Source organism: Neomonachus schauinslandi, chromosome 4, assembly GCF_002201575.2.
Source record: "Neomonachus schauinslandi chromosome 4, ASM220157v2, whole genome shotgun sequence".
Lineage (NCBI taxonomy): Eukaryota > Metazoa > Chordata > Mammalia > Carnivora > Phocidae > Neomonachus > Neomonachus schauinslandi.
This window is the reverse complement of record NC_058406.1, coordinates 73,615,137-73,636,837: the sequence shown is the minus strand read 5'-3', so window position 1 is coordinate 73,636,837 and position 21,701 is coordinate 73,615,137. Positions and strand designations below refer to the sequence as shown.

Genomic DNA, 21,701 nt, shown 5'->3' with positions numbered 1-21,701 from the left:
TGGGGCCTTTGACGGTCTATTGTTTGTCTCCACCCTGAAAAGGAAAAAAAATTATATTTCTCCTCTCAACACTATTCTCAATACTTCAGTTCTGGTCACCACATGTATAGGCAATTTTCCACAGTAAGCAATTCTGACACCAACAGTCTGAAGTTAGTGCGTGCCCTACACGTTAAGGGTCAGTCCTACAAGATGGGCCCCACTTCAGATCCTAATCCCAAATCCAGGGTGTCGCCTTGCTTCTGACTGGCTATGTTTGCCATCTCTACTCCAGGTTCAGTAATTTGCTAGAACAGCTTATAGAACTCATGAGAAACAGTTTACTCACTAGATTACTGGTTTATAAAAAAGCAGAAAGAAAAAGAAAGAAAGAAAGAAAGAAGAAAGGGAGGGAGGGAAGGAGGGAAAGAGAGAGAAAAAGAAAGAAAGAGAAAGAAAGAAAGAAAGAAAAGAAAGAGAGAAAGAAGAAAGAAAGAAAGAGGATACAACCCCGGAACAGCAAGATAAAAGCGATGTATAGGGCAAGGTATCAAGAAAAGGGTGTGGAGCTTCCATGCTCTCTCTGGGTACACCACTCTCTGAACACCTGCACATGTTCACCAACCTGGAAGCTCTTTAAACTCCTTCAGTTAGGGTTTTTAATGTAGTCTTCATTAAATAGGCATAATTGAGTAAATCACTGGCCATTGGTGATTAACTCAACCTTCAGCCCTCTCCCGCTCCCCAGAGGTTGGGAGATGAGGCTGAAAGGTCCAACTCTCTAATGACATTGTTGGTTCCCTTGGCAACCAGCCTTCATTCTGTGGTTATCCTGGGGTTCTTCCAAAATCATCTCATTAACATAAACTTTGGTGTAGGTGAAAGGTGCTTATTATGTATAACAGAAGACACTTCTTTCACCTTTTTCTCTCTGGAACTACTTTAGGACCTATTTTAGAACCAAAGACAAAAGACCAAATATTATAACAAAAGATACTTCCATTACTTTCATCACTTGGGAAATTAAATGTGTTTGGAAGCTGTGTGTCAGGAGCAGGGACAAAGACCACATACATACTTCTTATTGTAAATCACAATATCACACACTCATAATATTTTGCCAGAGGGGTCTGAAAGTCAGTCTCCCTGCAGCTTTCCCAAGCAATGCCCCTTGCTTCTCCCTGACTGATATCTGAATTAGGTGAAACAAAGACCATTCTTTCAGGCAGCTCAGAACAGATTAGAACATTATAAACTAGTTTGCTCTGCTCCATCCAGTCTAAAGGAGGGAAGTGGGAACTGAACTACTGCCTAAGATGGTCTTTTTTTTATTTTTTATATTTATTTGAGAGAGAGAACACGAGCGGGGGGTGGGGGGCAGAGGGAGAGGGAGAAGCAGACTCCCTGTTGAGCAGGGAGACCAACACAAGGCTTGATCCCAGGACCCTGTGATCATGACCTGAGCTGAAGGCAAATGCTTAACAGAATGAGCCACCCAGGCGCTCCTAAGATGGTCTGTTTTATGTCTTCACTGGTAATCTCTCGCCCCTGGCATCTGCAGATCCATCTCTCTGTAGTTCATGAGCAATACCCAGGAAACCAATGCCAGTGCTTCTTTCCATCTGATATCAAAGTTATGTCACTACATTCCTAGCCCCTGCCCCTGCCTGAGATCCATGTGACATGAAACAGAGACCTGAAGAGGTAAACCCTAGACAGGTTAGAACACTGTGAACAAGGTCTGCTCTGTTCCCTCTGGGTCAAGGGAGAAAAGTGAGAACTGGGTTGCCACCTACTCCAGACCAAGACTAATACCACACCAGGGAGTGTGTGGGCCAAGGACAAGCAAAAACACCACAGAATTTCCTACCATTTTTAATATGGCTTTTTCTTGACCAGGTGTTTGCTTGGTTGCTTTAGACCTTTGACTGTTTTTACAGAACTACTATAAGATTATTCTAGCCAATATTTTGATTTTTGATATCTCCTTGGGGAAACAAGAGCTTGGAGATTCCCAGCTTGCCATTTTGTTCAATTGTTTAGGTTTAATCCTGGCTTTATGACTTACTCAGCTTTTGTGAGACTCATTTATCTTATTTGCAAAGTGGGTACGATAATTTCTAACTTGTAGTTTCTCCTAAATATCAATGAGGTATGTGTCACAGGGCCTGGTATATTGTAGACCCTCAGTGATAGTAACAGTTGCTTGAATTTTATTATTACTATTGAAGCAAAACTTTGGAGAATAATAATACCCTGTGTTTCATCACTAATATCATCAGAGATTTGGGGCACAAATAGAGGAAGCCCTCTGCAGTCTGCTAATTCTAGGTTACATTCTGTTCCACAGAAAGTACAGAAGTTTCACCTAGTCCTAAATTGATGGATGCTCTGGATAACTCTAAGTCAGAGAATGACTTTGGAATCTTATTTCTACTAGGAGGCTTTTCTAAGTTGGCAGGTTGCCATGGCATCTGGACCCACTATGACGGCCCCCATTTGTCTGGTGGAAAACAACAATATGCACCTGTCAGTGAACCAGACAGCTATACAGATTCTTGAAAGGATTTCTCAACCAGTAGTGGTGGTGGCCATTATAGGGCTGTATCGTGCAGGCAAATCCTACTTGATGAACCATCTTGCAGGACGGAACCGAGGTGAGTGTTGCACTCATTCTGGGGCCTACTGATTACCTCTAGCTACAGCTCTTAGACCTTTAGTTTTCTTCCCTGGGCACGTGAAAGGAGAACCCAAATCCTCTCAGTCAACCAAACTTCCACTTCTAATTCTCACCACTAAATTACTCTTACTGTAATCTGTTATCATACTGTTTTACTACTGTTAAGGAAAATCTCTCCTACTAATGCTCAGGATCCCACCTTTTTAACCTGATCAAGTACTGGGCTCTTATAATTACATGTCTTCTCTCTCTTGCAACACATTTGCTTTTTTATGGGATAGTCCCATCAACATATAAAGATGTTTGAATATCTATTGAGGAGGGATAGAAGCAGAAAAATGTTCACCTTTAGCCCAGAAGGCTGACCTATAGCCTGCTTGTTCCTATAAGGATCAAGCATATGCTGACTGTTACATTCTGAAAGGGTCTCTGGACTGCCTGTATATCTCAACAATAGTAAATATTGAACTGAATGAGAAGCACCAGAGAAATCTTGTGAAAGTAGTTTTATGAGTAGAAATTCGAAGGAACATTTATGATCTAATACTCCCTGCACATCCCCTTCCTCTTGAGCAGTAAGCATATAATACGAGCTGCACACAGCAAAAGTGTAGCTCTCTTTGTCAATGGGTCTTGTTCATGTGCTACTTGAATAAACTAAGTTGCACTGTGAAATATCTCAAGAATTCTTTCTTGACGCTTGTGCTCACGGACCCCACATCTATCATCTTGAAAATCCTTCCTGGATTTCATATCCTATTGTAGTTAACAACCTTTCTCCCCTCTTTTTTTTTTTTTTATCACATTGGCAAAACATATGATCTCAATTTCCTTTTTCTACTTTTTCTTTTCCCATTTTTCTCTTTAATCCACTGCTCTCTGACTTTGTGCCTCACCATTCTTTCAAAATGCTCTAATTATGGTTATCAATGATCTCCATTTTTTTTTTTTTTCTGCTTCATGAATGCCTCTTTGCCTCCATCTTGACCATTTGCTGGCATCACTGCCCTCCTTGAAACAGATAACACACAAAGTAGGACACGCTTAAGGAATTTGAGAAAGAACCATCTTCTATGCTGGGGTATTTACATTCCAGAAAGTCTGACATTGTACCCTTTGGTTACCTAGATGAATCTTCTGTCATTGTATGTTGCCTTCTCCCCTCCCCTTCCAGGTTTCCCTCTGGGCTCTACAGTGCAGTCCCAAACCAAGGGCATCTGGATGTGGTGTATGCCTCACCCCTGCAAGCCAAACCACACCCTGGTCCTTCTGGATACCGAGGGCCTGGGTGATGTGGAAAAGGTAAGACAGGCAGTCACAGATAAATCCTTTTTATTCTGGATTTGCTCCTTACCTCTTCATGATATTTTATAATTTAACTGCTGTAATCTATATGCAAAATCTAGAAATCCAACTATAGTAAATGAGGCATGCTGGTTTATTTGAAGTTCACTTCTAGGTGAGATAGGATATATTAGATAAAATCTTCTATTTCTTGATACTGGATGAATTATTTTATTAATTTTTTTAAAAGATTCATTTATTTGAGAGAGAGAGACCGCGAGTGGGGAAGGGGGAGAGGGGGAGAGAGAAAATCTCAAGTAGACTCCCTGCTGAGCACAGACCCTGATGTAGGGCTTGATCTCATGACCCGGAGATCATGACCTGAGCCGAAACCAAGAGTCAGATGCTCAACGGACTGAGCCACCAAGGGGACCCTGAATTATTTGATTAAATTTAAGAAATAATTATTGAATAGCTGAGCTGCAGCCTCCTGGCTTAGTACTGTAGTTATTAGTCACCACAGTAAAGGTCCTGCCCTCAAAGCATCTTCAGTCCAGTTGAGAAGACCACACATATGAAGACTTCCAGTAAGCCTTCATAAAATACACTAAAATAAAATACACTCTTTCTCCAACTTTCATAGTTCTGCTCTTCCTTGATAAAATTCTAAATTTTCATTTCTATTATAGCTATAGGTTCCATTGCTTATGTACATTACTAAGATATAAGATTACTAATATCTTTATAGATATTGTCATCTTTGTTACATTCATTGTTATGGATGTTTGTCACCACTTTGAAATAGTCACCTTGAAAGTAACAATTGCCATTTTCAAGTTTGCTTTTTAAATATAAGAGCAGTGGGAAACATTCAGTAGCTTCCTATAAACATTTGTTGAATTTAATTGAATATAATCTGAATCCCCAGTAATGGCAATTATGGTATATTTTATATAGCTATATGTAGAATGAATAAATGCTAACACTCATCACTGAATACCGAATTGCACAGCAGGTACTGTACTAGTTATTCTATATATGTTACTTTATTTCATCCAATAGAAGAATAAGCAAGCTCTGTGAAGATTAGAGTCTCTTTATATATGAAGAAGTCACAATCACGAAAAGTCTTCGTAATTGTCAAAGTTGTTATCTTTATCTATGTCTGTCTTCAAACTTATTTCTTTGCATGGCAAGTATGTTAGCTGAAATAATAAATGAAAGACTGATAGAAGAAGTGTCTGAATGAATTTCTAAAGACTAAACTCCCAAAACTCTTGCTCCAATGTGTTTTCTAGGGTGACCCTAAGAATGACTCATGGATCTTTGCCCTGACTGTGCTTCTGAGCAGCACCTTTATCTACAACAGCTTGGGCACCATCAACCACCAGGCCCTGGAGCAGCTGTAGTATCCTTCCAGGGACCAAGCCACCATGTTTCATTAAGTTGATGGGAATAGAGATCAAGTTGGTTTCTCCATCCCTGTCACTTAGCTGCCTTTGGTGGAGCAGAGGGGACCCAGGGCAAAACAGAGTGTTTATAATAATTTTTTGTTAGAGAAAAGTGGGAATGATGGGTGGGAACTTCCTTTTCCTTAACTGTGCCCTAGTTATGTGACAGAGCTCACAAAACTAATCAGGGCAAAGTCCTCCCCAGAAGAGGATGGAACAGAAGATTCCACAGAGTTTGTGAGTTTCTTTCCAGACTTTATCTGGGCTGTAAGGGATTTCACCCTGGAGTTGAAGCTAAATGGTCATCCTATCACAGAAGATGAGTACCTGGAGAATGCCTTGAAGTTGATTGCAGGTATCAGAGCATGACCTGGTCCAACAGAGGGTGGAAGCTACTAAACACAGTCCACTATCTTTGGGATTACATTTGTATTCAAGACCAGATTGAAATCTGTAGAAATGGTGACTTGAGGTTGGGTTGAAAAGCTCTAGGAACTGGAGTTTAAGTTCACCCAAGAAAAGTAGAGCCTGGGCTAGAATGAAATTATTCAAAACCGATTTGTTCTTTAAATAATGGCTAATTTAGCTACCAGACTTCAGTGGGTGCTTAAACTTTCCAAAGACCAGAGACATGTTCCTTACTTGGGCTTCTGTTTTTCTGTGTTGAAGAAAACAACTGACTGAAATGTATTAGGCATAAAATTACAAGGAAAATCAATATATTACTATATATACAGTTCAATAAAAAATATATTTTACAGTTAGATATTAATCTTCTCAAAGAAGGATATTACTTTCTAATGCCTGTATAGATATATCACATAAAAAATGACTGTGTATTCTAAATAAACCTGAAGAAGTATGCCTTTTCAAGCTACACCTTTTCAATATTTCTGAAAATTATCAGAACATTCATTTTACTGTCTATATCATAGTTTTCTCTTAATTCTCACATATTTATCCATGTTATAATTTTGAAATAATAAATTATTTTAATGGGTTACATTTATAGTGGTATATATCTCATCTCTCATCTTGAGAGAAAGATCAATTCTGATTATTCATTCTTGCTTTCAGTTTTCTACTTACACCTTCCCAAAACATTTAATGAGAAACTGGCTAGGCAGAAGAGCAATGCTGTTAAATCAAGTCTAGTCCTTTACCTCAAGGCGTTTGTAGAGTAGTGGTGACATTCTAGAATTACATTTTAGTTACATTTACTCCTCCGAGGTTTTTGTGAAATAAAATCGCTAACATTATGCAAATTATTTCTAGCATCAAAGCAGTTTTCCTTAAATAACCAGAGTGTCCTAGTATGCCTAATACTGTTGTTCCTAATACTGCTCCATTATTCCTTGATAATGATATATATTATAAATATATATTTAAAATGGTCCATCAATTTAAAAATGAGACAATGCACTTTCAGTTTGCTGAGACATTTCAGGTCAGCCATTTTAGATTTAGAACAGAAGGATTTATGTGGCTTTTCTTGATCCCAAGCTCAGTTTCTACATTAGACCAAAAAGTTCCATTTGACCTTCCATTCTTCTAGCCATTCATTCAGTAAACATCTAATGGACAACTGTACCACCATTTTCAGGTCTGGAGTTACTAGCCATAGGGTTCTTTACCTGGATCACCTGTCTTCCCAAATTTCTCTCCAGAATGCTACCATTGGTATGAGTTTGCTGTTCAAGGAAGTATTGAATGTCTGATATAAGCATAGAAGACAGCAAAGAATCAAAATCCCTGTCATAAAAACTGTTAGCTCCCTTGCCTCAAGACTGTTCCCACAGTAATCTGTTGTTCCTATCCCTCAGGCAACAATCCCAGAATCCAAGCATCCAATCTACCCAGAGAGTGCCTCAGGCATTTCTTTCCAAAATGGAAGTGTTTTGTCTTTGACCAGCCAATAAATGACACAAAACTTCTAGCCAATATTGAGAATATGCCTGAATATCAACTGGATCCTAAATTCCAGACACAAGCAAACAATTTTTGTTCTTACATCTTCACCAGGGAAGGACCAAGACTCTCAGAGAGGGAGTCACAGTCACTGGGAATCGTGAGTCGTCTTTTCCCATTTCTATGGGGCCTAATATCAGCATTTTTGTTTGATTCTATATGGAATTCTAGGTATACACACATTCACACTCCCTGAAGAGATGTGTATATTTTATAATTATCTCACTTTGGAGGGTTTATAAATCCCTCTCCAAAACTGCACACTTTGTCACTGGTATCTGTGTCATCCACTTATCTGAAAAAAAAAAAATCCTCCACTGATTAAAAAAAAAATCACTAACTGGGGATAAAAACAGAACATACTGTTTTTTTTTTTTTTTTTCTCAAGGGAACTCCCATCTGGTAAGTGTTATTTGCAAAAAAATACAAAAATATTTTGGGAGTTTAGAACAGTACAAAAATAAATAGTATCCCATGAATCAGTGATTATCCATTGGAAGCTTTAAAATTCAGAATAAATATAATCTGATTTATCTTGCCTCATCTGTCTACCTATATAATCTATTTTGCTTTTAATTTCTTAAAGGGGAAATTATGTTTTCCAGATACCCTTTAGTATGTTAGATAAAGGTAAATTTTTAATTTTTTAGCCATGTGGCCTGGAGAACCATAAAAATTAAGAGTCAATAGGAAAACAAAGGTGAAGATAGAGGAGGCAGGGCTGTGTGTGGCATGGGGTGGGGGGATGGGGGTGGTGGGTATGAGTGCGCGTGACTTCAGAAATGTAGTCTCAGAATCTGGTATACTATGGGGTGATAATTTGATATTTATCCCTTTAATATCCTGGCTCATTCAGGGCTGAGGACTCTGGTGGTCCTATATGGATACCATCAATACTGGTTCAGTGCCTTGTTTGGAGAACGCAGTGACAACTCTAGCTGAGCTTGAGGACTCAGTGGCCGTGCAGAAGGCAGCTGACCACTACAGTGAGCAGATGGCCCAGCGAGTGAAGCTCCCCACAGACAAGCTCCAGGAGCTGCTGGATGTGCATGCAGACTGTGAGAGGGAAGCCACTGCAGTGTTCATGGAGCACTCCTTCAAGGACGACCAGCGGGAGTTCCAGAAAAAGCTGGTGGTAATGTGTCTTAGTATTTACTCTTCAGGACTCTTCCTTTTGAAGAAGGAAGCCTAGAAGTACCTTTATGGACCTCCTGGCTCATCTCTTACTCAAGGACAAAGCAATCTGGATTCTCATGAGAGAGTTTTAAAGGACTACCTTTCTTTCTTTCTTTTTTTTCCTTCAAACCTGAGGCACTTTGTCTAGAAATCTCCCTTATCTCTTAAGTAAAATCAATATAGATATCCTCCTGACCTGAATATTTCTATGGATTCTAAGCCTGCCCAGAACACCCAAAAGTCATTCTTGAGCATGGATGCTTTCTGAGAGCACACTCCTATTGTCAGGAAACAAATTTTCTCTCATCACACCCTCATTCCAGGCCATTTTCAATTTACATTGCTCCTTGTTGTATCACCATATCATTGAAGATAAAATCACTGAATGCTCCAGTTGCAAGGAGCCATAGAGATTAGGTAATACAACTCCAACATCTCAGAAGAACCAAGGAGGTTAAGAAACTTGCCCATAGTCTTGCAGAGAGTATTCAAGGTTGTGAGTAAATCAAGTCTTGTGATTCCTGTTTTATTCCATGTCCTTCTCCAACAGAATGCTTTTTTCATGAGGACCATAGTTAGACCAATCCTTTTACCAGATTCTTTGGAATGGTATTTTTTTCTGTTCCTCTCTTCAGGTGATATCCCCCTACTTTTCCCTTGTAGGAACTCATAAAGGATAAGAAGGAGCATTTCTTGCAGCAGAATGAAGAGGCATCCATTGAATACTGCCAGTCTAGGCTTGATCAGCTTTCACAGGTCCTAATGGAAAGTATTTCAGCAGGAACTTTCTCTGTTCCTGGAGGGCATGAGCTCTACAGGGAAGCAAAGGAAAGTATTGAATGGAACTATTCACAAGTGCCCAGGAAAGGAGTGAAGGTGAGGAATACGGGAGCATGGGAGGCCTACAGAATAGAGCCAAAAGGGTCTCCAGATAATCTGAGAGCACAGCGCCAGTTGTGGGTGATAAACAGCATGGGGATATCATGACAGCTTTAGCTTTTAAGGACCACTATTTGCTATTTACTCCTGAGAAGAGTGGAAATGCCTATTCCCAAAAAAAAAGAGTATTGATTTCTGACATCCATAGGAGATAGAACAGAAATTACTCATTTCCCAACCAACAACACAGCACTGAATATGGCAAGTGCTGACAATTTACAAGTTAAAGTAAGAATCCTCATACTTATGTATGATCAAAAGTAAGAGAGGAAGTCAAATATACAGACAACTGCATACAAAGTTATAACACATATGAACCTGTGAAAATGGGCTCCATATGATGCAATATTATGGAGCTATAAAAAGGATGAGATCATGCCATCTGAGACCTAAAGGATGCCATAGATGGACCTAAAGGATATTATGCTAAGTGAAATAAGTCAGACTGAGACAAATACGATATGATTTCACTCATAAGTGGAATCTTAAAAAACACCCGCAAGTGAATAAACAAAAAACAGAATCAAACCTATAAATACAGAGAACAAACTGATGATTGCGAGAGAGGAGGGGGATGGGCAAAATGAGGGAAGGGGAGTGCGAGATCCAGGCTTCCAGTTATGGAATGAATAAGTCATGAGAATGAAAGGCACAGCATAAGGACTAGAGTCAACAATATTGTGATAGTGATATAACGAGACAGATGGTAACTACACTTGTGAACATAGCAGAAAATATAAATTTGTAGAATCACTATCTTGTACACACAACCTAATGTAACATTGTGCATCAACTACACTCAAATTAAAAAAGTATAATAATAAAGAAAGAAATAAAAGAAAATGGGCTACATAGGTTGTAGTAATAAACATAATAATTAATAATGCAACTAATATATACTGGACTCTTATTTCTTATAGGCATAATGTAAAGCTGTTTCCCTAGACCCTTAAGTTTAATCCTTCAAACAGCATTAAGAAATGTCTATATTTATTGTCAACATTTTACGTATCTGAAATGAGAGGCACAAGCAGGTTAAAATAACTTGCCTAAAGTTAAAGTCAGCAAATAACAGAGGAGAGCAACAGTACAAATTAGAGGCAACATTAGAAAGCAAATACATAAAACACCAGAGATTGTGGATTTATAGAACTGAACATAGTTCTGACTGGCTGGAACCTAGAGTGCGGAGAAGGAAGTAGCACTGGGGGAGAGCCTGGAGGGACACAGGAAGCAGGAGATATGGAGTCTCTGGTCACACTAAGGTGCTTGGACACCTTGTAGGGAGCCACTGTAGAATTTTAAGCATGAAGCACAAATTACATGGACATACTTGTTTTTGCAGCACTAATCTCCATAGTGGAACTCTAAGTTCTTTGCTCCTTCTTGGTTCCTCAGGCAAATGAGGTCCTCCAGAGCTTTCTGCAGTCGCAGGCTTCAATAGAGGAATCCATCTGGCAGGCAGATAAAGCCCTCACTGACAGGGAGAAGGCCATAGCAGGTATGGGGCAGGGCTTGGCTCATAGTGGGTTGGGTAGGTCCCTCTGTCAGGTATAAGGGTAAAACCTTCCTGAAACAAGGAGCGTCCTCTCCTTCTGAGGCACAACTCTGCTAAATCTAAAAACAAGGGGAGTTGTAGTTGTATGTCAGCCAGACAGGGCCTTTCCCACATTTTGAAATTCATGAGGAATTCAGAGATTTTCCACCTTCCCTTCCAATTTTCTTTTGTCTCTGAGCTCTGGAGGGTAGAGATCAATCCTCACTTAATTTTCTTCCCTCTCTAAACCTTCCTGTGGTAGCGGAGCAGGTCAGCAAGGAGTCAGCTGAAACGGAACAGGAGCTGCTAAGACAGAAACTACTGGAGCAGCAACAGCAGATGGGAGGTGCAAGAAAGGACTCTCCAGGAAAACATAGTCCAACTGAAAGAGAAGATGGAGAAGGAGAGAGAAAACATACTAAAAGAACAGAACATGATGTTGGAGGATAAGCTGAAGGTAAGTCTGGCCATGGCCTTGGTAATGCTCGGTGGTCCTTCTTCTGGTACCTCAGGAAAGGATGAGTGAAGGCTACAGGGATGGAGCTCAGGAAGTACCACTGCCATTAACTGCTTGTAATTTATTAAAACCCCGAATCCTTTGAATTCTTCTTCTTCTTCTCCCTCTCCTTCCTCTTCTCCTCCCTTTCCTCTTCCTACTCCTCATCCTCTTCCTGCCCTTCCCCTCCTCCTCCTCTTTCTTTTCTAAAGAAGCCTTTGAACTCCACTCTATATGCAGACTTTAGAGAGTTCAGGATGAGTATGACACCTCCAAGTCCTTGGAGAATATAAATAGCATTTGAGTTGCTATTTTGGGAATTTAAAAATGATCTCATGAGGCTTGATTAAATAGATATTCCAACCATATGCAATTTTTAATTAATTTTTTATTTTTAATTAACATATAATGTATTATTTGCTTCAGGGGTACAGGTGATTCAACAGTCTTACACAATTCACAGCGCTCACCATAACACATACCTTTCCCAATGTCCATCACCCAACCACCGCATCCCTCCCACCCCCCTCCACTCCAGCAACCCTCAGTTTGTTTCCTGAGATTGAGTCTCTTATGGTTTGTCTCCCTCTTTGGTTTCATCTTGTTTCATTTTTCCCTCTCTTCCCCTATGATCCTCTGCCTTGTTTCTTAAATTCTGCATATCCATATGTATTTAAGACGAGCAGAAACTGGTTTGCTTTACCAAGATCACTGACAATTATCAGAAACTCTATTGCTACTTAAAGACCCTGAGGTAGATCTATGCTGACATAAAACTATCAGAAATGTACAGACTCAAAAACACAGGGAAGCGATAGCTTCTAAATTTGGTATTTTATCTCCAGGTGTGGGTAGTTTACCCAAGTTACCAAATGGCATAGGGAGGAATTCTCTCATTATCCATCAGGACATGTTTATGATAGATTTCTAGAAGAGCTTATAACTTCCCATCATTTCTACTATTTGGGTGACCATACCAACCCAAGTGGAACTGAGTGTGATCAGACCAAGTCTACCTTCCAACTGGCATTTTTTTTTTTTAACTGAAACATGTTACATTTGTCCTCATGTCAGGCTTAGCATCCTAGTAAACTTTAATGGTGTGTGAATACTAGGAAGGCTTTAAATTATGCTTCATCTCAATGTTTAGGTCCAAGCCAGGTGATATTCCTCACTGCAAAATTCTCCTTTCTAGATTAAGAAGGAACAATTTTGGAAGTAAAACAAAGATAGTTTGACCACGTTTTTATATATGAAGTGCAGTTCTTGAAAAAAATGGTAATTTTACTTCTCACTTTTTGTTTAGGTCCAACATAATCTGCTCAATGAAAGATTTAGCAAGAAATATGAAGAGATGAATGAAGAGATAAAGAAGTTGAAATACAGGGTTGATGCTACTAAAAATAATGATACTCTCTGGTTTGCACAAGTCTTGGAGGATTTAGCAATGAAATTGTTTCAATATTTACTTCTCCTGTTAGAACACTTGATAATATGCACGGTGTGAGCTCACTATTTATGAATTAGCTCTCCTTTTAAAGAAATTAAAGAATGTGGCTATATACTCTGGCCTATTTTTGGTGCATATGCTTTTCACTTTTATCCAGAAAAGTTTTAAATATAAAAAGTGCCTACAAGAGGATAGCAATGCCTGCCCTACATTAGACAGAATAAATGCATGTACACTTTGATATATAACTTTTAGGAAATCTACATCTGCAAAATTATAAATATATATAAAATCCACTGAGGCCTCACTTTAAGTGACAAAAGCTTGCTTAATTAGATTATTGAATTATCTATATCTATATATTGGTAATATAAATTGAACATGTGCCAGTCTGAACACTGGAATACTATGTAGCCAGTAAATAGACAGTGGAGCTGTATTTGTGAAAACATAGGAAATCTTGAAAATATAAAGAAATAAGGAATAAAACAGTGTGTATAATGTATTCACTATAAAAAAATTATTATGTGCAATTATACCTATCTATGTACAAATAAAATATCTCTGGAAAATTTGTTAGAAACTAGTATCACTGGTTCCTTCTGAGAAGAACTGAATGGCATCAGGGGTGGAAGGGACACATGCTCTTCATTATATATTCTTATCTTTTGACTTTTTTAAAGAAATCTTGAATTTCCATTTTATAAATAAATAACAGAAAATATAGAGTATAATACTAATAATGATAATCATAAAAAGAATGTGAAATTGGCTATGAGATAATGAAATTCCTCACTATTTCTAGAAATGACATCAGCCTGCTCAATGAGGGGGTCTAAGACTAAGATCAGAGTACCAGGATGCATAAAATTCACATCTTAATCTTGTTTTCATTTTGGCCTTGGTTTTTAATCCCTTATATTTACTTCAAAACTAAGTTATAAACTTTCATGTTGCCCTTTTAAATCTCAGCTAGAGTAGCCCCTACTTCCTATATTTGAATTACACTTTTTAAGATGTTAGAAGCAAATATAATTTATAATATTTATAGTATATAAATATATATGAATAAATTATATATTAATATAATGTATTAATCACAGAATCAATTACAATAATTATGCAATTATATTATATTAATAATTATAATTATATTAATATTATATATATTATATTACATGTATAATAAAATATTATTCAGCCATAGAAAAGAATGAAATCTTGCCATTTGCAATGACATAGATGGAGCTAGAGAGTATAATGTTAAGTGAAATAAGTCAGAGAAAGACAAATATCATATGATTTCACTCATATGTGGAATTGAAGAAACAAAACAAATGAGCAAAGGGAGAAAGAGAGAGACAAACCAAGAAACAGACTCTTAACTCTAGAAAACAAATTGATGGTTACCAGAGGGGAGGTCAGTGGAGGTTTGGGTGAAATAGGCTATGGGGATTAAGGAGTGCACTTGTGGTGATGAGCACTGGGTGATTAAAATACAAACTTAGGGATCCCTGGGTGGCTCAGTCAGTTAAGTGGCTGCCTTCAGCTTAGGTCATGATCCCAGGGTCCTGGGATTGAGCCCCGCATCAGACTCCTTGCTCAGTGGGGAGCCTGCTTCTCCCTCTGCCTGCCACTCCCCGTTTGTGCTCTCTCTCCCTCTCTCTCTGACAAATAAATAAAATCTTTAAAATAACATAAAATAAAAACTTTAAAAAATGAAAATAAAAATAAAACTTATCAAAATTTGTGAAATGCGGTGCAAGTTGTTGAAGGAGACTTGTAAGATTTTTTTTGATATGTAATTTGACAGAGTATGAACTAAATTTTGGGAGGGGGACTAAGGAGACACTAAGCAGCTGAGTGTTTTTAAAATTCATCTAACTGGGTAAAATATCCACTGTTTGCAATTAGTTTTCTCAGCCTCAGATAGTTGCCTCTGGGATCCCTCAAGAGCCCCTAATGGAGGGAAGGGACCTAAAGGTTGAGTGACTATAGAGAGTTGAGGGGCTGGAGTGGGAAGGGAAAAGTCTAACAAGGGTGGACCGAAGGATGGAGTATGTAGGAGCTTTTGAAGGGTGAAATATTAATAGATTTCAGGTCTTTAACAGCCAAAATGGAAGTGTTGCATGGTCAAGAAGTAGGAAACAGAAGTCCCTTATTTAGTAATTCCTGAATTATTGGCCAGGTCTCTCTCTGTTATAAATTATATTGGAGAATCCTGGGGAGCAACATGAATGGATCTATACCTATTATGGTGTTCTATCATGGGGTTCCATACCCCATGAATGCCTGATATCAGAATTCCTTGCCCACAAAAAGGAGAAATCCTGTCCACTAGTTGGTTTAAATCTTCAGTAAGATGGGTACTAAGGGAGTCAGACAAAGACATTAAGGGACACAGGTGTGAGGGAGATGAATATGGGGACTTGTGAAGGGAGTCCTTCAAGGTCACAATGAATTCAATACCCCATTTCATGAAACTATTGGGATAGTTAGGCTAAGAAGGAAATTGTTGAGCCCTAAGAGATCCTATAAAGTTACTGAGGGACTAGAAGGCAAATTATGAGGAAAAATTTTTTTTAATTTAAAACTTACTTAATATACAGTGTAATATTGGTTTCTGGAGAATTCAGTGATTCATCACTTACAAACAACACCCAGTGCTCATCCCCAAAAGTGCCCTTCACCCATTTATCCAATGCCCCCACCTTTCTCCCTCCATCAACCCTCATTTTTTTTTCTCTATCATTAAGAGTCTCTTATGGTTTATTTCCCTCTCTCCCTTCCCTGCCCCCTCCCCTATGTTCATCTGTTTTCTTTCTAAAATTCCACATATGAGTGTGATCATATGGTATTTGTCTTTCTCTGATTGACTTATTTCACTTAGCATAATACACTCTAACTCCATCCATGACGTTGTAAATGGCAAGATTTCATTCTTTTTGATAGGTAATATTCCACTGTGTGTGTGTGTGTGTGTGTGTGTGTGTATCCCCACATCTTCTTTAACCATTCATTAGTCAATTGGCATTGGGCTTTAACCATAGTTTGGCTATTGCTGACAATGTTGCTATAAACATCATGGTGCATGCATCCCTTCAAATCTGTATTTTTGTATCCTTTGGGTAAATACCTAGTTTTGCATATGCTGGGTTGTAGGGTAGTACTATTTTTAACTTTTTGAGGAACCTCCATACTGCTCATCAGAGTGGCTGTACCAGTTTGCATTCCCACCAACAGTGCAAGAGGGTTCCCCTTTCTCTGCAACCTCACCAATACCCGTTGTTTCTTGTGTTGTTAATTTTAGCCAACCTGACAGATGTGAGATGGTATCTCATCATGGTATTGATTTGTATTTCCCTGATGATGAGTGATGTTGAGCATCTTTTCATGTGTCCATTAGCCATCTGGATGTCTTCTTTGGAAAGACATGTCTTCTGCCCATTTTTATAACTGGTTTATTTATTTTTTGGGTGTTGAGTTTGATAAACTCTTTATAGATTTTGGATACTAACCCTTTATCCAATATGTCATTTGCAAGTATCTCCTCCCATTGTGTGGGTTGCCTTTTAGTTTTGTTTGTTGTTTCCTTCACTATACAAAAGCTTTTTATCTCAATGAAGTCCCAATAGTTCATTTTTGCTTTTGTTTCCCTTTCCTCTGGTGATGTGTCTAGTAAGAAGTTGCTATAGCTGACGGCTAAGAGGTTTCTGCCTGTGTTCTCCTCCAGGGTTTTGATGGTTTCTGTGTCACATTTAGGTCTTTCATCCATTTTGAATTATTTTTGTGTATGGTGTAAGAAAGTGGTCCAGTTTCATTCTTTTGCATGTTGCTGTCTAGTTTTCCCTACATCATTTGTTGAAGAGACTTTTTGTTTCCCCCATTGGATAGTCTTTCCTGATTGTCGAAGATTAGTTGACCATATAGTTGTGGGTCCATTTCTAGGTTCTCTATTCTGTTTCATTGATCTATGTGTCTATTTTTGTGCCAGTACCATACTGTCTTGATGACTACAGCTTTGTAATATAACTTGAAATCTGAAATTGTGATGCCTCCAGTTTTGTTTTACTTTTTCAGAACTGCTTTGACTATTCAGGGTCTTTTGTGGTTCCTTACAAATTTTAGGATTATTTGTTCTACCTCTGTGAAAAATGCTGGTGCTTTTTTGATAGAGATTGCATTAAATGTGTAGATTGCTTTGGCTAGTATAGACATTTTAATGATATTTGTTCTTCCAATCCATGAGCATGGAATGCTTTTCCATTTCTTTGTGTCCTCTTCAATCTCTTTCATAGGTGTTCTATAGTTTTCAGAATACAGATCTTTTATCTCCTTTAAAAAAAATTTTTTTTTTCATCTTTTACGTCTTTAGTTAGGGTTATTCCTAGGTATCTTTTTGTTTGGGTGAAATGTCAAATGGGATGGATTCCTTGATTTCTTTTCCTGCCGCTTCTTTATTGGTGTATAGAAATGCAACAGATTTCTGCACATTTATGTTATATCCTGCAACTTTTCTGAATTCATGTATGACTTCTAGCAATTTTTTGGTGCAGTCCTTTGGGTTTTCCACTTAGAGTATCATATTGTCTGCAAACAGTGAAAGTTTGACTTCTTCCTTGCTGATTTGGAAGCCTTTTATTTCTTTGTGTTGTCTGATTGCTGAGGCTAAGACTTCCAGGACTATGTTAAACAGTAATGGTGAGAGTGGACATCCTTGTCTTGTTCCCCTGACCATAGGGGAAAGGTTCTCAGTTTTTCCCCATTGAGGATAATATTAGCTGTGGGTCTTTCATGTATGGCCTTTATGATGTTGAGATATGTTCCATCTATCCCTACTTTGTTGAGGGTTTTATCAAGAAAGATGCTGTATTTTGTCAAATGCTATTTCTGCATCTATTGAGAGGATCATATGATTCTTACCCTTTCTTTTATTAATGTGGTGTATCATGTTGATTAATTTATGGATGTTGAACCATGCCTGTAATCCAAGAATAAATCCCCCTTAGTCATGGTGAATAATTCTTTTAATGCACTGTTGGATCCAATTAGCTAGTATCTTGTTGAGACTTTTTGCATCCATGTTCATCAGGAATATTGGCCTGTAATTCTCCTTTTTAGTGGGGTCTTTGTCTGGTTTTAGGATCAAGGTAACACTGGCCTCAGAGAATGAGTTTGAAAGATTCCCTTCCATTTCTACTTTTTGGAACGGCTTCAGAAGAATAGGCATTAATTCTTCTTTAAATGTCTGGTGAATTCCCATGGGAAGCCATCCAGCTCTGGACTCTTTTTTTTTGGAAATTTTTGAGTACTGTTCAAACTTTCTATTTCTTCCTGTTTCAGTTTTGGTAGATTATATGTTTCTAGGAATTTATCCATTTCTTCCAGATCACATAATTTGTTGGCATATATTTACTCATAATATTGTTTTATAATTTTTTTGTATTTCTGCAGTGTTAATTGTGATTTCTATCCTTTCATTCATGATTTTATTTATTTAGGTCCTTTCTCTCTCTCTTTTTTTTTTTTTGATAAGTCTGGCTAGGGGTTTATCAATTTTGTTAATTCTGTCAAAGAACCAGCTCCTTGTTTTGTTGATCTGTTCCCGTTTTTTTTTTTTTCCTATACCACTGATTTCTGCTCTAATCTTTATTATTTTCCTTCTCCTACTGGATTTAGGCTTTATTTGTTGTTCTTTTTCCAGCTGCTTTAGGTGTAAGGTTAGGTTGTGTATTTCAGACTTTTCTTGCTTCTTGCGGTAGGCCTGTATTACAATATACTTCCCTCTTAGGACTGCCTTTGCTGCATCCCAAAGGTTTTGGACTGGTGTGTTTTCATTTTCATTTATTTCCATGTATTTTTTTCTATTTCTTCCTTAATTTCCTGGTTAACCCATTCATTCTTTAGTAGATGTTCTTTAACCTACATGTATTTGAGGTCTTTCCAAATTTTTTCTTGTGGTTGACTTTCAGTTTCATAACATTGTGGTCTGATAATGTGCATAGTATGATCTCAGTCTTTTTGTACTTGTTGAGGGCTGATTCGTGACCCAGTATGTGATCTATTCTGGAGAATGTTCCATGTGCACTCGAAAAGAATGTGTACTTTGCTGCTTTAGGATGAAATGTTCTGAATATATATCTGTTAAGTCCATCCGGTCCAGTGTGTCATTCAATGCCATTGTTTCCTTGTTGATTTTCTGCTTACATGATCTGTCCATTGCTGTAAGTGGGGTGTTAAAGGTCCTTACTATTACTGTATTATTATCAATGACTTTATGTTTATTATTAATTTATATACTTGGGTGCTCCCAATTTGGGGGTATAAATATTTACAATTGTTAGAACTACTTGATGGATAGACCCCTTAGTTATAACGCCCTTCCTCATATCTTGTTAGAGTCTTTGCTAAAATCTAGTTTATCTGACATAAGTATGGGTACTCTGGCTTTCTTTTTATGTCCATTTGCATGATAGATGGTTCCCCATCCCCTCACTTTCAATCTGCAGATGTCTTTAGGTCTAAAATGAGTCTCTTGTAGGCAGCATATAGATGGATCTTGTTTTTTAATCCATTCTAATACCCTATGTCTTTTGATCAGAGCGTTTAGTCCATTTACATTCAGAGTGATTATTGAAAGATATGAATCTATTGTCATTGTGTTATCTGTAGAGTTGGTGGTGATGTTCTCTGGTTCTCTATAGTCTTTGTTGCTTTTGGTCTTTGTTCTCCACTCACACAGTCCTCCTTAATATTTCTTGCAGGACTAGTTTAGTGGTAACAAACTCCTTTAGTTTTTGTTTGTCTGGAAAACTCTTCCTCTCTCCTTCAATTTTAAATGACAGCCTTGTTGGATAAAGAATTCTTGGTTGCATATTTTTCCTATTCAACACGTTGACTATATCTTGCCACTTTCTTACGGCCTGCAAAGTTTCTGTGGACAGATCTGCTGCAAATCTTATGTGTCTTTCCTGTAAGTTAAGGACATTTTTTCTCTTGTTGCTTTCAGGATTCTTTTCTTGTCTGTGTATTTTGTGAATTTGACTATGATATGTCTTGGCAATGGCTGGCTTTTGTTTACTTTAATGCGAGTTCTCTGTGCTTTTTGGATTTTGATGCCTGTGTCCTTTCCCAGATTAGGGAAGTTGTCAGCTATAATTTGCTCCAATAAATGTTTGGCCCCTTTTTCTCTCTCTTCATCTTTTGGAACTCCTATTATATGAATGTTATTCCATTTTAATAAGTTGCTGAGTTCCATAAGTTTACCTTCATGATCCATTACCTTTGTTTCCCTCCTCTTTTCAGCTTCATTATTTTCCATAATTTTATCTTCTATATCACTGATTTGTTCCTCTGCTTTGTCCATCCTCATTTTTATGGCCTCCATTTGGCTTGCATATTGGTTATAACATTTTAAATTTCAAACTGACTAGATTTTAGTACTTTTATCTCTGCAGTAAGGGATTCTCTAGTGTCTACTATGGTTTTTTCAAGCCCAGCTAGTATCCTTATAATTGCTTTTTTTAAAATTCCAGTTCAGAAATCTTCTATCTGCATTGATTAAATTTCTGGCCATCATTTCTTCCTGTTCTCTCTTTTGGGGTGAATTCCTTCATCTCATGATTTTGGAGGGAAAAAATCAAAAAATGAAAATGAAAAAGTGAAAAAAAAAACAACTAAAAATAATATAAGATAAAATAAACTACATAACCGAAACTAGATCCTGGGTGTGCTTTGGTCTGCTTGTTACAAGACCCTTGTTAGTAAAAAGACAGAAAGAAAAAAAGAAAAAGAAGAGAAAAATAATTAAAAATTTAAAAATATATAAAATCCAAAAAAAATTAAAAAATGCTCTTTCTGTATCCAAAAAGCAAAACAAGAAAAAAACAAAAAAAACAGAAAGGAACAAACAATAAACAAAAAAATTCCAAAGGATGCTAGATCCTGTTTCCCCTAGAGCTGAAGCCTTACAGTACTCTATAATCAGCAAACATAGTGTGGGCAAGGGGTTTGTGCTGGTTTTCTGGGGGAGGGACCAGCTGCTCTGATTCTCAGGTGAAACTGCCCTAGTGGAGATGTGCCTGCAGGTGTGTGTGGGGGGGATGGGCCTTGATGTAGTGGCTCCATTCTCCACTTGGCGCTGTTTAGCTCACTGAGGTGACTCAAGATGGAAGGTGTGGGGTGAAAGTGGCTTTGCCCCGTTCTCTCATCTCCAGAGTGGGAAATGCATGCCACCCCCCTTTAGTGAGCCCTCACAGATGTGTAAATAATGACCCCTCCTATGTTCCTGGTTTCCATCAGTCAGATCCACACCTTCACCCTGTATGTTTCAGCACCTGACAAAGGGCTCAGCACTCCTGTGTTTTATCTCAGGCGAGGCTGTGTTTGAAAACCCCACACCTTGAGGCATGGACCCACACTGATCCTCTCGGGGAGGGTTTCCCTGCCTTATAGTTGGTGTTCGTTTATAACAGAAGACAGTGGTGTGACTGGGCAGCAGTTCTGAGTTTACAGTGAATCGAAGCACACAGCTGGCACCAGGTTTTGTAGCCCTCAGCTGGTGTCTTTGTTCCTATAGTGGTGGGCTCAACAGCTCGATGGCGCCCTCAGGGTCCTTGGCCTGTGGGGAGGCTGTATCTCCTCTCCCCAAAGCTTTCAAGCAGTGGCCAGTGACGACTTGTCCCAGAAAGCAGCAGTGTGACTGTGTAGTGATTCAGAGTTTATAGTAAATTGTAGCACTC

At 38.2% G+C, this 21,701-nt stretch overlaps 1 protein-coding gene across 1 annotated transcript; it reads left to right on the top strand.

The window, feature by feature from the left end:
• Positions 1–2,464: 2,464 nt before the first annotated feature.
• On the top strand, positions 2,465–13,017 carry LOC110580640 (guanylate-binding protein 6-like). Its single transcript, XM_021690308.1, is given in 13 exon segments — positions 2,465–2,636; positions 3,834–3,961; positions 5,242–5,351; positions 5,553–5,749; positions 7,218–7,412; positions 7,415–7,462; positions 8,219–8,237; positions 8,239–8,497; positions 9,202–9,414; positions 10,876–10,978; positions 11,277–11,356; positions 11,358–11,471; positions 12,817–13,017. Coding segments are annotated over 13 exon segments (1,839 nt in total).
• Positions 13,018–21,701: the final 8,684 nt, after the last annotated feature.